A 16475-nucleotide genomic window follows, 5' to 3' on the forward strand; every position below is an offset into this window, starting at 1 on the left:
TAAAAGAAGTTTCGTTGGGGCGCATGTCGGGGCCATTTGTGGAGTCGCCGGTGAAAGATTTAGTTGTGTCCCCTTTGGGTATTGTCCCTAAACGCGAGCCCGGAAAGTTTCGTTTGATTCAACATTTATCGTATCCCAAAGGTTCGTCGGTAAATGACGGGATTGATCACGAGTTGTGTTCCGTAGTTTATACCTCATTCGATAAGGCGGTGGGGTTAGTGCGTGCTGCGGGTCCGGGGGCGCTGCTAGCAAAAACCGACATCGAGGCGGCGTTCAGGTTGTTGCCGGTGCATCCAGAAAGCCAACGGCTGTTGGGTTGTTTTTGGAATGGGGCCTTTTACGTGGATCGGTGCCTTCCGATGGGGTGTTCTCTTTCTTGTGCATACTTCGAGGCGTTTAGTAGCTTCGTGGAGTGGGTAACGAGGGGAGTATCCGGGGTCGATTCGTTGATCCATTACTTAGATGATTTTTTGTGCGTTGGCCCGGGGGGTTCGCCGGTTTGCGGTAACTTGCTTCATGCCCTGCAGAAGGTGGCGAGGGATTTTGGGATCCCTTTGGCGCCGGAAAAAACGGAGGGCCCGGTAGCGACGATTTGTTTCTTGGGAATCGAAATTGACTCGGTGGCAATGGAGTGTCGGCTCCCGGCGGATAAGTTGGGTGCTTTGAGGCTGGAGGTGCGACGGGCTTGTAGAAGGAAGAAAATGTCGCTGAGGGAGCTTCAGTCGCTGCTGGGGAAGTTGAATTTCGCCTGCCGGATTATGCCGATGGGGAGGGTGTTTGGTAGAAGGTTGGCGGCGGCAACGGCGGGAGTGCGGGCGCCGCATCATTTTGTGAGGCTCAAGGAGGAGCACCGAGCTGATCTTCAGGTTTGGGATGACTTCTTGGGCCAGTACAATGGTCGCTCGCTATGGATGGCCCCAGCGCAGGATACGAGTGATCTGAATATTTTCACGGATGCGGCTGGGGCGGGTGGCTTTGGAGCTTACGGGGGAGGTCCGTGGTGCGCAGGTCAATGGCCGGCTAGCTGGGTGTCCAGTGGATTGACGCGGAATCTGGCCCTGCTCGAGCTGTTTCCCATCGTGGTGGCGGCTACCATTTGGGGGGACAGGCTCAGGGATAAGAAGGTCCGTTTTTACTGCGACAACATGGGGGTGGTGCTTGCCATTAATAACATCACGGCGTCCTCTCCTCCGGTAGTTCAATTGTTGCGACATTTAGTGTTGGTGTGTTTGTCGTTGAACGCGTGGGTGGTGGCGGTGCATGTCCCGGGTGTACGGAATTGTGTGGCTGATGCTCTTTCTCGCTCGCAGTGGGACCGGTTTCGGCAATTGGCCCCGGGAGCGGAACGTCTCGGTTTGGCGTGTCCGGATCATCTATGGGATCTGGTATCGGTCCCGTAGAGCAGCTGTTACAAAGGTCTTTGGCGCGCACGACGTGGAGTGCTTATGCTGCTTGTTGGAGGCAGTGGGAGGAGTGGGTAAGAGGGTTGGGTGATGTCAATACGGATAGAGACAGGTTGGTGGCACTTTTGTATTGGTTAGGGGATGCCTGGGAGGGGGGGTTTTCAGTAGCGAAGGTGAACCGGTTTATATCCGCGGTGGCGTTTGGGCTTAAGTTGTGGGGCTTGCGGGATGTATCGAAGGAATTTCTGGTATCGCAGGCTTTGAAGGGGTTGCGCAGAGGTAGGGTGGAGGCGGATAGTAGAAGGCCGGTGTCGTTTGCTTTGCTGGGCTTGTTGGGCGGTTCATTGGCATCGGTATGTCGTTCTTCAGATGAAATGGATTTGTTTCGGTTGGCTTTCTCGTTGGCGTTCTTCGGAGCATTTAGAATAGGTGAGTTGGTGTCGCCAAGTACTAAACAGGCAGGGGGGCTGAGATCTGGGGAGGTGAGCCTTTTTGCAGATCGGTTGGAGGTATGGTTGCGTAGATCAAAAACTGACCAATTAGGGAAGGGAAAACTGATAGTTTTGTTCGCTCTCCCGGGGTCGGTCATGTGCCCAGTAGAGTGCATGCGGGGTTTTACAAAAAACAGGGGGTCTCCAGATTTGCCTTTGTTACGTCATGTGGACGGGTCGTTCTTGTCCAGGTTTCAGTTTGGAGCTGTTTTTAAAAAATGTTTGACGGCGGTTGGGGTTGCGGCAGGCTCATATTCATCTCATTCCTTCCGGATTGGCGCAGCAACGGAAGCAGGGCGCTGGGGGTTGGATGATGAGGGGGTGAGGCGTATTGGTCGTTGGGAGTCTAAAAGGTTTAAGTCTTATGTCCGCCCCCATATGTTGTAATTTTGTTGTTATGCTTGCAAATGTTATATGGTGGTGCCTAACTGTGTTTTCCGTTTCAGATTCGCCTCCTTGTCTGGTGTGGTTGATGGGTCATTCGTACGTGCACTGGGGGGCTTTGAGGGCGGACGTCCGCCCGGATGGTCGCCAGTTGCGCATTCCGCGACAGGATGCGGTTGTGCATTGGCTGGGGTTTAGAGGTATGTCGTGGAACAGGGTGTTGGCGGAATTCCAGACATATGCGCGGCTCGATAGGGTTCCGGAGGTTTTAGTGTTGCACGTGGGTGGGAATGACTTAGGAGTCCGCCCTTTTCGTGAGTTGGTGCGGGATATCAAACATGATTTGTTGTGTTTGTGGGTATCTTATCCCAAGTTGGTGGTAGTGTGGTCGGACATAGTCCCAAGGAAGCATTGGCGGTTAGCTAGATCGGTGGAGAGAGTCAATAAGGCTCGGATAAAAGTTAACCGGGCGGTGTCCCGTTTTGTGGCGAAGAACGGGGGCATTTGCGTGAGGCATAGGGATTTGGAGTCAGGATTGGGGAATTTCTGGAGGAGTGACGGGGTTCATCTGACCGAGGTTGGCATTGATATTTGGAGCTTGGCTATAGCAGAAGGCATAGAAAGGGCGGTGGTGGTGTGGAGGAACTCACAGGCTTAAGGTGGTCAAGGCCTGTTTCGCGGTGGCGGGGGGAGTCCTTGAGGCCAGTCAGTACAAAATGGTGGGGGGGTCGCATCGGGGGTATGCGTCCCCCAAAAAAGGTACATGGTTGAAGACTTCATCGGGTGTTATCCCTTTGAAGTGGTCTTCTGGTAGAAGGTATGTCACTTGAAGGCTTCATCGGGTGTTATCCCTTTGAAGTGGACTTCTAGTGGTCGGTATATCACTTGAGGGCTTCATCGGGTGTTATCCCCTTGAAGTGGACTTCTAGTGGTTGGAGCCATCTGCAGAGGTGAACGGTGCTTCCGAGCTGGTTTACGGCTGGAGGTAATTAGTGGTTTGCAGATGGCTAATTCGGTGTGTTCTTGAAAGGAACATCTGAAGGGGCTTCAAGGACTTCCTCTGCTCGGGTTAATGTTAACGTTTAATTGTTATTTATGATTCTGACCCATGTTGGGTCATGTGAATTATTAGGAGGAATTCTCTGGTGGATTCCTAACTAGTTATCCGAATGTTTCGGATTTAAATTGTTTTTATAAAACTGTGAAATTAATAAACGGCTGCTGTGGCCATTTCACATCCAACCTCGGTGTCATGTGTCGTTACTAAATGGGGATGGGGGATAGTATGGTTTAAGGTTAACACACGACTCTACCTAGGCAGGTCAAGAAGAGGCTGGACGCAGCTGCAGGCTTAAGGGAAGCCGACATGACCGTCCTGGTAGGGAAAGGGTTAATGTTACGAGGTCAGGGAAAGTTGAAGGAGCTGAAGGAGGGACGGGGAGGAGTTAAGGGGGGCGGGGGGGCCGTTACTGCGCTTCCCGCTGTTTCTCGGCATTGAGCCGGAAGCAGCGGGAGGAGTAACACACAGTAAGCAAAGCTCCCACCCTCCCACCCTTGTTTTGTTACTCCTTAGGTCTTATGTACGTCTGGCTATGAGCGTTGTGTTTTATTTTGTGTGCTTATTTAACATGTTTTTCTTTTTTCCGGAGTAGGTTCTGTTGTCATGGCAGCTGGCGGGGGGAGTCCTTGAGGCCAGTCAGTACAAAATGGTGGGGGGGTCGCATCGGGGGTATGTGTCCCCCAAAAAAGGTACATGGTTGAAGACTTCATCGGGTGTTATCCCTTTGAAGTGGTCTTCTGGTAGAAGGTATGTCACTTGAAGGCTTCATCGGGTGTTATCCCTTTGAAGTGGACTTCTAGTGGTCGGTATATCACTTGAGGGCTTCATCGGGTGTTATCCCCTTGAAGTGGACTTCTAGTGGTTGGAGCCATCTGCAGAGGTGAACGGTGCTTCCGAGCTGGTTTACGGCTGGAGGTAATTAGTGGTTTGCAGATGGCTAATTCGGTGTGTTCTTGAAAGGAACATCTGAAGGGGCTTCAAGGACTTCCTCTGCTCGGGTTAATGTTAACGTTTAATTGTTATTTATGATTCTGACCCATGTTGGGTCATGTGAATTATTAGGAGGAATTCTCTGGTGGATTCCTAACTAGTTATCCGAATGTTTCGGATTTAAATTGTTTTTATAAAACTGTGAAATTAATAAACGGCTGCTGTGGCCATTTCACATCCAACCTCGGTGTCATGTGTCGTTACTAAATGGGGATGGGGGATAGTATGGTTTAAGGTTAACACACGACTCTACCTAGGCAGGTCAAGAGAATACAGAACAGCTGTATCTCCAAAAGTAAAACTATTTTTTAATAAAAACTATTTACAAAGTTACGCTAATCACACTTACTGATCTATTTATTTAAAAAAATGAAAGAAAAATAACTAAAAGCTCTCAAAGTGTGAAACACATAGTGCGGGGCTTGAGGGGAGGGACATGACACAGGGATTACCTCTTTGCTGTTCTTTGAATCTTTGTTTTATGCACTGCACAGGGGTGAATGTAGCCTTTCTGCTGCCTTATTCAAACTCTAGGGTGGCGCCTCCCCTCCTCATCCAATAGTAAACTATATCAAAACTGTGGAAATCAATCCAAGTTATTTAAGTAAATATTATTTGGGAGGTGGAACATAAAATGAAAGTGCAAAATTTAGCTTTAAAGGCTATGTAAACCTTTGAAATAGTTTCTGTTTTTTTTCTTTAATAGGAATGTCCATCAGTGTGATTGGTGCAACTTTCAAAATACTTTTTATTAAAAATAATTTTTACTTTTTGAGATACAGCTGCTTTGTATATTGTATACAGAGCAGCTGTATCTAGCGCTGAAACCTATATCTATCTGGTCCACGGGACCGACGAGTTCAGTGTCAGTGGGTCCAGGATCCACTTTCACTGAACCCATCAGTCCCGCGGACCTGACGGATTCAGGTCTCAGCGCACGCTACAGCTGCTCTGTATACAGAATACACAGCAGCTGTATCTCAGAAAGTCAAAATAATTTTTTAATAAAAACTAATAAGAAAGTTGCACCAAAGACAATGATACACATTTTTATTTAAAAAAAACAAATTGTGAGGGCGCATGTGCGAAGCTCAAGAGACAGTATGCACCTGATGTGAGCTCCGCTCCGGCAGCACAGATAAAGCCGTCTCAGTGCTGTTTTCAACAGCTCCACAGCAGCTAAATTGTCCGGTAAGGCATACTATGACCCGGACGAACAGATCCAAGCCCAGAGGACCGGCGACTCCAGCCCCTTCTCAAACAATACCGGAGATCTTCCGCCCCACGAGGCAATCCATCATGGCCGACCAGGCCGCGTCTCATACCAGTGAGAGCCGTTCTCCGGTGGAATCATCTCCACCCCCATCGCCTCCAGCAGCAACGACCCACACTGACACAGATGATTTATTCAGGAATATTGCAAAACTTTTCCGAACTGAACTCTCACAAGCGGTGGCAGAATTTTCTCGCCAAATACATAATGTTGGACAGAGAGCCTCTGACATGGAGACCAGAGCGGACGACATGGCAGACACTTTGGACTCAGACCGCAGGGATATAGACTCCCATGCTGCTCAATTGGAGACACTGGAACTTAAATTGGAGGATCTAGAGCAGGGGTCGGGAACCTATGGCTCGCGAGCCAGATATGGCTCTTTTGATGGCCGTATCTGGCTCGCAGACAGGGCTCCTACCTGTCTATGGGAGGGATGCACGTTGCAGCCGCACAGCTCAGTATAGTACACATGACTATGAGAGCGGGGCTGCGGCTGTGTAATTCAGCCACAGCCCCGCTCCTGAGTCCTGACATATGCGCGCGGGGTCAGCATCATGTGATGCGGCCGGCGCTGCACTAATGATCTGCGGCATTGAAGACAGAACATGGCGGGCGCGCTACAAAGCACCCCCATGTTGTCTTCAGTGCCTGAACTGCCGCTCATTAGTGCAGCGCCGGCCGCATCTCCTCATGCTGACCGCGCGCGCACTTCCTGTCAGGAGCGGGGCAATGGCTGTATTACACAGCCGCAGCCCCGCTCTATAACGCCGGAGATCAGAGAACCTCTCATCTCCGCCGTTATTCCCGTGAATGCTGCGATCACAGCTGACTGCAGCATTCAGGGGAAAGTGAGAAGGGGGGATGCCCCTGGATCGCATCACAGGGAATTCCTGTGACGCGATCGAGGGCCATACCATATATGGGCAGACAGCCCAGGGTCTATTGACGGACCCCAGGGCTGTCTGACCATATCTCTTGTTGTTAGGATATACCCAAGTATGTCCTAACAACAGCCTGTGTGCTATCTGTCCACAGGCTAATGTACTGGCACATATCTGATATATGTCAGTACATTAAAGTTTAAAAATAAAGTAAAAACAAAGTATGGTTACATTTTTAAAAAAATATACACCTTCACCTTTTTTACAATAAACATTAAAATAAGTCTCAATACATAAAATACACACATTCAGTAATGGCGCGGACAACAATGTTTTTGCATCATTTATGATGTGTACGCTGTAAAAAAATGAAATAAACACGGCTTTCATTCACTTATTAATGTGAGGCGCGAGGTGCGATGAATTTACCCTCCATGTTCCTCACATTAATAGTAATTAACCCCATCATGTACCTCGCCTATCTGCGCATGCGCGAGTTCAAAGAGACAGAGAGTCCTGGGTCCTGCCGCCGATGGCCATAGTGAAGCGCTCCTGCACGAAATGGTGAGTATATCTTAAATTCTATATTTTAAGGGTAAAAGTTGGGGGTCGTCTTATACGCCCAGTCGTCTTATACGCCGACATATACGGTAGTTCTTTGATGGCCTGATAAGCATTGGCGGCAGTGGTGAGCGGCAGGGAGCATGGACTACATTTCCCATAACTCCCTGCATAGCCGCGCCGTCTGCAAGCACGCACCTGCGTCCCCTAGTGAAGCGGCATCTGCCTCCTCCCTTGTGTCTCCCTTGGACGTTCCAGAAACCCCTGGCTGTGCTGCTGCTTTGAAGGTTAACATTATAACATGGAAATTGTTACACAGCCTCATGGTCAGCAGCAGTGAGCTGCATCAATAAAGGGGCTGTGTAATACAGTGTGTCCCACCAACCCCCCCTTCCCACTTCACCCCTGAAAATAATCCCACATAATCCATAATATAGCCCCCCCCCCCCAAAAAAATAAAAATATGGCCTTAAAAAACATCTGCCACCCATATTACACTCTTGGGGGCTTTAAATTAATCTCTTGTGGGCATAAGAAACTGATTTAAAGGACCACTATCAGGGCAAAAATCTGTTCTGAGCGCTTTATTACAGCTCTGGAGGTCTCCCAGATGGGTCTGAGCCTCTCTTTTTTGTTCATTTTCTGTAAGACCAACACTTTTAAAAGGGCCACTGACAGATACAATTGCTCCAGCGGTCACTTAGTACACAAAGGAGTGTTCCTCTCTGCTGCACTAAGCCACCGCTGGACCTAAACAATAATTCGCTGTAAAATAATAAAATAGATAATTGACATAACTGACAATGCGTTGTGTGACATGTCCAACATTCCAGCTTCTTTCTTCTGCGAATGCCTCAAAGCTGGCATTCTCTCAACATCAGGTGGGAAGAATGCCAGCTTCCAGTCATGCGCAGGAAAAAGAAGAAGCCAGACTGCTGGACTGATGTCATGCATCGCAAGCTCACAATGTAAGTTATTTATTTAATTTTTTTACTGCTAATTACCATTGTTTCAGTCCAGTTGTGGCTTTATACAGCAGGGAGGAGCATTCCTTGCTGTACTAAGTGAACATTGGAGCGATTGATCTGTCAATGGCCCTTTAAACATATTGTACGGCTCTCGCGGAATTATATTTCAAAATATGTGGCGTTTACGGCTCTCTTAGCCAAAAAGGTTCCTGACCCCTGATCTAGAGAATAGATCTCGAAGTGGGAACTTACGGGTCAGGGGACTACCGGAGGCATTGTGGACTTGGAATCAACTCTTACCACACTTTTCTGCACTCTTGTGAATAATGCTGACACCACACTGTTTGGACTGGACAGGATCCACAGAGCCTTGATCCGACTGAGGAACCAAGATCTGCCACGACATGTGATAATGAAGTTTTACTATCCAGAGGCCAAAGATAAAATCCTTATGGCAGATAAGTACCTATCGCTTTTACCGGGAATGCCACCCTCTGTCCACCTATATGCAGATCTAGCACCCTCTACACTGCAACGTAAACGGGACATGCGAGAAGTCAAGCATGCTCTACGAAAGGCACAAATCCGATATTGGTGGGGCTTCCCTTTTTCGCTCAACTTTCAAGTAAAGAACAGAACCTATGCTGTTAAATTGCCTGCTGAGGGATGAGATGCCCTACATCGTGCAGGTATTCCGGCGGATTCCACTTCGGCTCTACCACCCGAGCTCTAAGACCTACTAGAACCTGGACTCTTGGACCCAGAACCTCTACTGCAGCTACCATACAGCCTGACCCCTCTACAACCTGAAGAAGCATCATGACGGGTCCTCATTTCTACCATGGCACTTAGATAAGTATTTTGCCCTATACTGGACTTTTATATTTTTTTCAATATGTTACACCTTACTTTGCCTACCTCTGACAAAATATTGTTCTCCAGGAGGACTATAAGGCTATATATTCTTACCAGGCTTGTTGTTGCCGGCCATCATGCTGCCCTCATTATTGAGACTCATTGTGGCAGAAATGTACACCCCTTGGGGCACTATCTGCTTACTGAATTCTCTAAAGATTTTTGGACAACTGTTACTTGTTTGCTATGTATTCTCCTTCACATTTGAGCCTTTATAATGAAATTTTCAAGTTGCTTATACACAATCTACTGTATACAAAGTATTTTTCATGTCTGTTTACATACCTTGGAAGGTACCACTCCTATACTTATAGAACTTACTATTTCTCCATTATGTGTAGAGTACTAAGTCATAATGTTCGGGGATTTAGTCTACAGTGACGTCTTTTGGCGTCGCTGTAGATTAGGCTGATGAGCACTCCTGTGAGTGCTCATCTTCTAAGCAGGAGCTGTAACTAAAAGCTTCTGATCTTAGAGGAGCCTGTTGAATACAGCTGGGGTCGGAAAACATTCGGACCCCAGCTGCTTAACCCTTTGATCCGTGACCACGGCAAGATCAAACGTAACTCCCCGCTTTGATCTCGTCATCGGAAGGACCCCAGGGCTGTCTGTTCAGTTTGCCTGAACATAGTGACACAGTATGATGTATTAGCACACATGAGAATATATTTTATTGCCCCTACACTAAATAAAAACAAAAATCTACACATATTAGGTATCTAAACGACTGTAATAACCTGAAGAATTCATTAATACAATGGGTTATTTAGCATGAAATTTGAACGGGATAAAAAATAAACAGGAACAATTATGCAGAGAATCGCTTTTTCTTATATTCACATCGTAAAAATATTTTTTTTTTACCTCCAATCTATGAAAAAAGGTAAAACAATTTCTCCCGCATAAAACAAGGCCTCATACGGTCATGTCAATGAAAAAATAAAAAAGCTATGGCTGCCTAAATGCAGAAAGGTAAACACTGAAAAAATTAACTGGTTATTAAGACTCTTTCAGGCACGGTCATTAACCCCTTCAGGACACAGCCTGTTTTGGCCTCGTGGACATAGATGATTTTTTCAATTCTGAAAAGCAATAAATTACGTTTTACTTTATTCTGCGGGTCGGTACGATTACGGTGATACCATATGTATATGTTTTTTTAAAGTTTTGCAGCATTTGCACAATAAAATTATGTTTCTATAAAATTATTTATTTTCTGAGACACCCTATTCTGAGCCGTAACTTTTTTATTTTTTAGTCAAAAAAGCTGTGGGAGGTCTTGTTTTTTGCGGGACGGGTTGTAGTTTTTATTGGTACTATTTTGGGGTAAATGCGACTTTTTAATCACTTTTTATTCTATATCATGTGAGGGGTGGTGACCAAAAAATAGCGATGCTGACATAGTCTTCCATTTATTTTGTTTGTGGCGCTCACTGTGCAGAAAAAATAACATTGTTTCATAGTTTGGGTCGTTACGAATGCGGTGATACCAAATATGTGTACTTTTTTTAACTTTTTCATTTTTTTCCTATAATAAATGACTTATTATAGGAAAACAAAAACTTTTATTTTTACACTTTTATAAAACATTTTTATTAACTTTTTTTTTACTTTGTACACTTTATTTTTTTTACCTGCAGCTCTGTTCGCTGCTAGAATATATTACACTACCTAGGTAGTGTAACGTATTCAAACTGTCAGTGTGACGTCACAGTCACTCTGACAGTAAGTCTACGAGGACCAGCCAGAGGCTGGTCCTCATAGGCTTCCATACATGGCAGACCCGGAGGCCGTTGCCTGGCCTCCGGATGCCATCACAAGCATCAGCAACCCCTACAATTGCATCATGGGGGCTGCTGATGTGCTACAAACCCCCTAAATGCGGCAATCACAATCGGGTGCCGCATTTAACGGGTTAATTGCCTAAATCAGTGGCGATGAGCCGCTGATCGGGGACACTGGGGACAGCTGACCTCCCAGTTCCCGATGCACACCTTGTCGCCGACAGTGTGCATCGGGCACGACACAGTGACTTCCTGTCACTCTGACAGGAAGCCTATCAGGACCAGACAGAGGCCATTGTTTGACTTCCGTTTGCCATGCTAACTATCGGCAAACCACGAGATTTCGGACCGGAGTCTGCCAATATGCTAGAAACCCCTAAAAATCGACAATTGCAACCGATCGCCGCATTTAAGGGGTTAATTCGCCGAAATCAGCGGCAAAGGACTGCTGGCCAGCAAGAGTGGAGTGTCAGCTGTCGGGGACAGCTGACCTCCCGGTTCCCGGTGCACACTGTCAGCAGAACCACAATATTATTTGTTTACAGGAATCCCACTTCACGCCCACTTCCCACCCCAAATTTCTGCATCCCAGGTATACCACTTTTTATTCCTCCACCTTCACATCTAAGTCTCGGGGAGTGGTCACTTTAATTAGGAATACCTTTCTTTTCCAAGTAACAAACTAGAATTGATCCCGAAGGCAGGTTTGTGATCCTACTCTGATTGCTGTATGATACTGCAATATGTATTGTGAATTTATATGCTCCAAATGATGACCCAATTCTGTTTTTTGAATGTTAACATGATGTCTTACTCACACTACAGTACCAACATTTAATATGGAGTGGGGATTTTAACTTTGTATTGAACCACATCCTCGACTGCCCCCTCCCGACACCCACATCGTCAATCTGCTTTGCTCACTAAAGTTATGGCCCCCCTATATATTGCTGATACTTGGAGAGAACATAATGGAGCGTCATTTTTCGCCCACGGCCATTTAGCGGCACGGGCAAAAAACGCAGCGAAATACGCTTTCTCTGCCTCCCATTGATATCAATGGGAGGTCAGAGACGTAAACGCCCGAAGATAGGGCATGTAGCTTCTTTTTCCCGCGAGATGGTTTTTCCGCTCGGGGGAAAAAAACGCCTCCGCTTTTTCGGACGTTTTTTGGCGCTTTTCCGGTGCTGTTTCCGCATCAAAAAAGGTGTAAAAAAAACTCAGTATGAACTGACCCTAAGGCTGGGTTCACACAACCTATTTTCAGATGTAAACGAGGCGTATTATGCCTCGTTTTACGTCTGAAAATAGGGCTACATTACGTCGGCAAACATCTGCCCATTCATTTGAATGGGTTTGCCGACGTACTGTGCAGACAACCTGTCATTTACGCGTCGTCGTTTGACAGCTGTCAAACGACGACTCGTAAAAACACAGCCTCGTCAAAAGAAGTGCAGGACACTTCTTTCAGACGTAATTTGAGCCGTTCTTCATTGAACTCAATGAAGCACAGCTCAAAATTTACGGCTGTCAGAGAAGCCTCGCAAAATGCGAGGAGGAGCATTTACGTCTGAAACGAGGCAGCTGTTTTCTCCTGAAAACAGTCTGTCTTTTCAGACGTAAAAGCCTGCTACCGTGTGCACATACCCTTACAGTCCCCGCGCAGGGGGATGGAATGAGGTGTAGTTGTTACTAAATGACGGTATTGATACAGGGGAAAGGAGATAAAAAATAGACACGAAATATGACATAGAACCGGAGCCATGTTATTAAAATCGATGTGTAGTCACTTAAATCCAGAAAGAACAAAGTATATCTGTATCAATAGATCAGATCACACTTGCATAGAGATGTAAGGAAACCAAATGTTTACAATGTAATGGTATATTGAAAGTCAGGTGAATGAGAGAAGCAAAGCCATGGGTTCCACACTCTACGATAGATTTGAAATGAGTCCGTTCTTATAGCCTCTAACTTCTCATATATAGCTATACGATTAATTCTGTTAATAACCGCAGAGAAATCAAGATCTACAGTACGCCACTGTGAAGCTATGTAAATCCGAGCTGCCAATAATATATACTGGGCAAGCTTAAATTTGGAGTTAGGCATCCGGCGAGGGATAGCCACCAATAAGCACGTGGGTAGTTGTTTCGGGACTGTAAACTGTCATATGTCGGAGATTAAAGTACAGACTTCTGTCCAGGAGGTTGATACTCGGGGGCAGGACCACCATGTGTGGTACATAGTACCCTCAGAAGTACAGCCTATAAAACAACCGGCAGAGACCATAGGATAGATGGCGTGGAGGCGCGCTGGAACATAATATGCCCAATGCAGCAGTTTTGTTGATGTCTCTACCAGTGATACCTGTCAGCAACCTTTACTTATCGTGTCACAGAACTGTCTCCATTGTGCAGGGGAGAGTCTGGTACCCATGTCCTCCTCCCATTTTAGCATATATCGTAGTTTAGCATCCAAAGGTGGTGTATTAAGAATACTGTATAACAGACAATAAACCTATTCAAGAGGGTGAGTAGAGTAATATTTTTTCTACAGTGGTGTAGGACAAGTCAACTTGGGCAGGAACCAACTGTTGCAAAAAAGAGAACAATTGGACGGCCCGGTATTGTTCAGATGTGGGGGGGGTTACAGGTGGTGTTAAAATGAGCGTATAATATCAATCGTCCCTCCCTAACAAAGTCATGAACTCTGTTCAGTTGCTCAGAGGACCACCAGTGAAAATTGGTGTACTGCAGACCTGAGGGGAACCCTGGGTTCCCAAATACAGATTTCATCGGGGAGTGATGGGATTGGAGACCGTGTTTAAATCTGACCAGGCGCCATAGGAGTAAAGAATGGTATGAGAGGAGAGAAAGATTCTTCAGGACAGTCGGTAGGGGGGAAACCATCCACAACAGTGCCCCCCAAGAATATGGGGCAAATTGGGCCATTTCCAAAGAGACAAAAGGTGGTGCCTTAACCGGGGGGAGATGTGTTAATAATTGGGCCACTCTAGCTGCCTTGTAATATTTAAGCAGATTGGGGACCGAGAGAGCTCCAGATTTCTTATGGAACAACATTATACATGTCGATATTCTGGGTCGTTTATTGTTCCATATGAATTTAAAAATTTCCTTTTGCAAGGCCTGTAGATCTCCCTTCTGAAGGGGGATCGGAAGGGTTCTAAATAAGTAAAGTTGACTGGGGAGGGTAACCATTTTAATCGTGGTAATTCTACCCACCCAGGAAATTGGTAGTTTGGAACATTTAGCTAGGTTAGCAATAATGACCTTAAACAATGGAGGGTGGTTACATTTATATAGGGTATTAAGGGTGGGAGTTAGGTATATACCTAGGTAGGGGAGGCAATACAAGGGTCTCTGACTTAGATTAATTTATACGGAGACCTGAGACCGCGGAGAAGGAGTCAAGGGCCACCAACAAATTTGGAAGGGAAGTCAACGGTTTGGTAAGAGTGAGGATCAAGTCATCAGCAAAGAGACTTAGTTTATGTTACCGGTTCCCAACATATAGACCGGATATATCTGGGTTATGTCTAAGCATATCAGCTATGGGTTCCATAGCCAGTGCAAACAATGCGGGTGAGAGAGGGCAGCCCTGCCAAGTGCCTCTCCGAATATTTATAGGGTTAAAGTTGGTGGCCGGTAACTTAAGGTGTGCCTCTGGTTGTGATAATAAATATCTGTTCAGGCTTAAAGTAAGGGGGATGTTAGAAATAGGGGATGTTGTGTCCACTATGTTTACATGGAAGGCTGAAAAGGGGAAGGAATTTTTGAAATTTACAAAATTAAAAAACAGTTTAACACTTTAGTGAACAGCCTATTTTGCGTATTTCAAAAGCCATATTTTTTTATTTTTCTGAAAATATAATTGTGTGAGGGCTTGTTTTCTTGTGGGATGAGTTGTATATTTCAATGGTACTATTTTGCGGTACATATCCTTTCTTTATAAATTGCATTAACTTTTTATGGTGTAATGGAATTTTTTTTTACATTTTGCCATTCTTTTTTTGCATCTTAAATTTACACCGTGTGTATTAATAACATAATAACTTTATTCTGTGGGTTGTCACAATCGCTTTTATAATATACTGCAATACTTCTGTATTGCAGTGTATTATGCCTGTCAGTTTAAAACTGACAGGCCTAACAGGCATACACTGAAGGCAGTCGCGGGGGTAGCGAAGTCAGTCGCGGGGTGATCGCATCGCGAAGGTGCCAATTGGGTAACAGAGGGAGTCTCCTCCCTCTGAAACCACTTAGATGCAGCGGTCGCTATTGACCGATGCAACTAAGGGGTTAAACGGATGGGATCGGTGGAAACTCTGATCCCAGCCGTTAGAGCAGGAGCCCGGCTGTCTTTAGAGAGCCCAACACCTGCACTTGCTGGCATGGGACACCAGAGTCGGGCTTATGGCACAGCAGCTACCCTTAGTAGACAATTGTGAGCCCCCATGCAAGAACAGTGTATGGACCCCTTGCTCTTTAATATCTCATCATAGATCACTCCCTTATGTCTCTCTAACAATCTATCAGTAAATTCATTAGCTCAGGCATTTACATGTAGTCTATTAGGCAGAAGAAGGCTGGGCCCCTGTCCCCTTTCCACCGCAGCTATTTTTTGGTCTCTCATTTAAACTTTTTCCTGCCCACCATGGGAAAAAAACACAACTTTTTTCGTTTTCCGTCGATACAGCCGTATGAGAGCCTGCTTTTTGCAGGACGGGATATGGTTTATTACGGTATCATTTATTGTACCATAAAATATACTGATAACCTGGTAAAAAATTATTTGTTGGGTGGAATGTGAAAAATAGTGATCCAGCCATTTTTTGAAAAAAAAAAATTGACACCGTTTACCGAGCTTAAAAACGACATGCTAACTTTATTCTGCAGGTCAATATAATCACGGCGACATCAAATTTATATATTTTTTATGTTTTACTAGTTTTACAAAGAAAAAAACTAATTGTTGAAAACAACATTAGTTTTGTGTTGCCATATTCTGGGAGCCATAACTTTTTTATTTTTAAAGAGGCTATGTCACCACATTATAAGTGCTCTATCTCCTACATAATGTGATCAGCGCTGTAATATAGATAACAACAGTGTTTTTTATTTTGAAAAACGATAAATTTTGAGCAAGTTATGCACAATTTTAGATTTATGCTAATTTGTTTCTTAATAGACAACTGGGCGTGTTTTTACTTTTTTACCAACTAGGTGTTGTAAAGAGAAGTGTATGACGCTGACCAATCAGCGTCATACACTTCTCTCCATTCATTTTTGCAGTACTCGCAACACAGCGTGATCTCGCGAGATCACGCTGTGTTGTCACGTACTCCCCCATTAACTTTTACCGAAGTGTCTTGAGAGTGAATAGACATTGCCTCCAGCTAGGTTGCGATCTATTGAGACTCCCGACACTTCTGTAAAATTTCTTGGGGACTACTCACACAGCACAGCGTAATATCGTAAGATCACATGTGCGGTCATTCAAAGAAACTTTACTGAAGTGTCGAGAGTGTGAATAGACATTGCGTCCTGGCTGGAGGCAATGTCTAGTCACTCTCAAGACACTTCAGTAAAGTTAATGTGGGAGTATGTGATCTCCCGAGTTGCGAGTACTGCTAAAAATGAATAGAGAGAAGTGTATGACGCTGATTGGTTAGTGTCATACACTTCTCTTTACAACGCCCAGTTGGTAAAAAAGTAAAAACACGCCCAATTGTCTATAAA

General features: G+C 45.5%; 1 protein-coding gene across 1 annotated transcript in view; it reads left to right on the forward strand.

The window, feature by feature from the left end:
• Positions 1 to 5627: 5627 nt before the first annotated feature.
• Positions 5628 to 16475, forward strand: part of LOC142760530 (chitin synthase chs-2-like) — a 61957-nt gene continuing 51109 nt past the window's right edge. Inside the window, exon 1 of the mRNA XM_075863726.1 lies at positions 5628 to 5947. Within this exon, the coding sequence (XP_075719841.1) occupies positions 5628 to 5947 (320 nt within the window). The remainder of the gene's footprint in view (positions 5948 to 16475) is intronic.

The sequence above is a fragment of the Rhinoderma darwinii genome, chromosome 4 (genome assembly GCF_050947455.1).
Source record: "Rhinoderma darwinii isolate aRhiDar2 chromosome 4, aRhiDar2.hap1, whole genome shotgun sequence".
Lineage (NCBI taxonomy): Eukaryota > Metazoa > Chordata > Amphibia > Anura > Rhinodermatidae > Rhinoderma > Rhinoderma darwinii.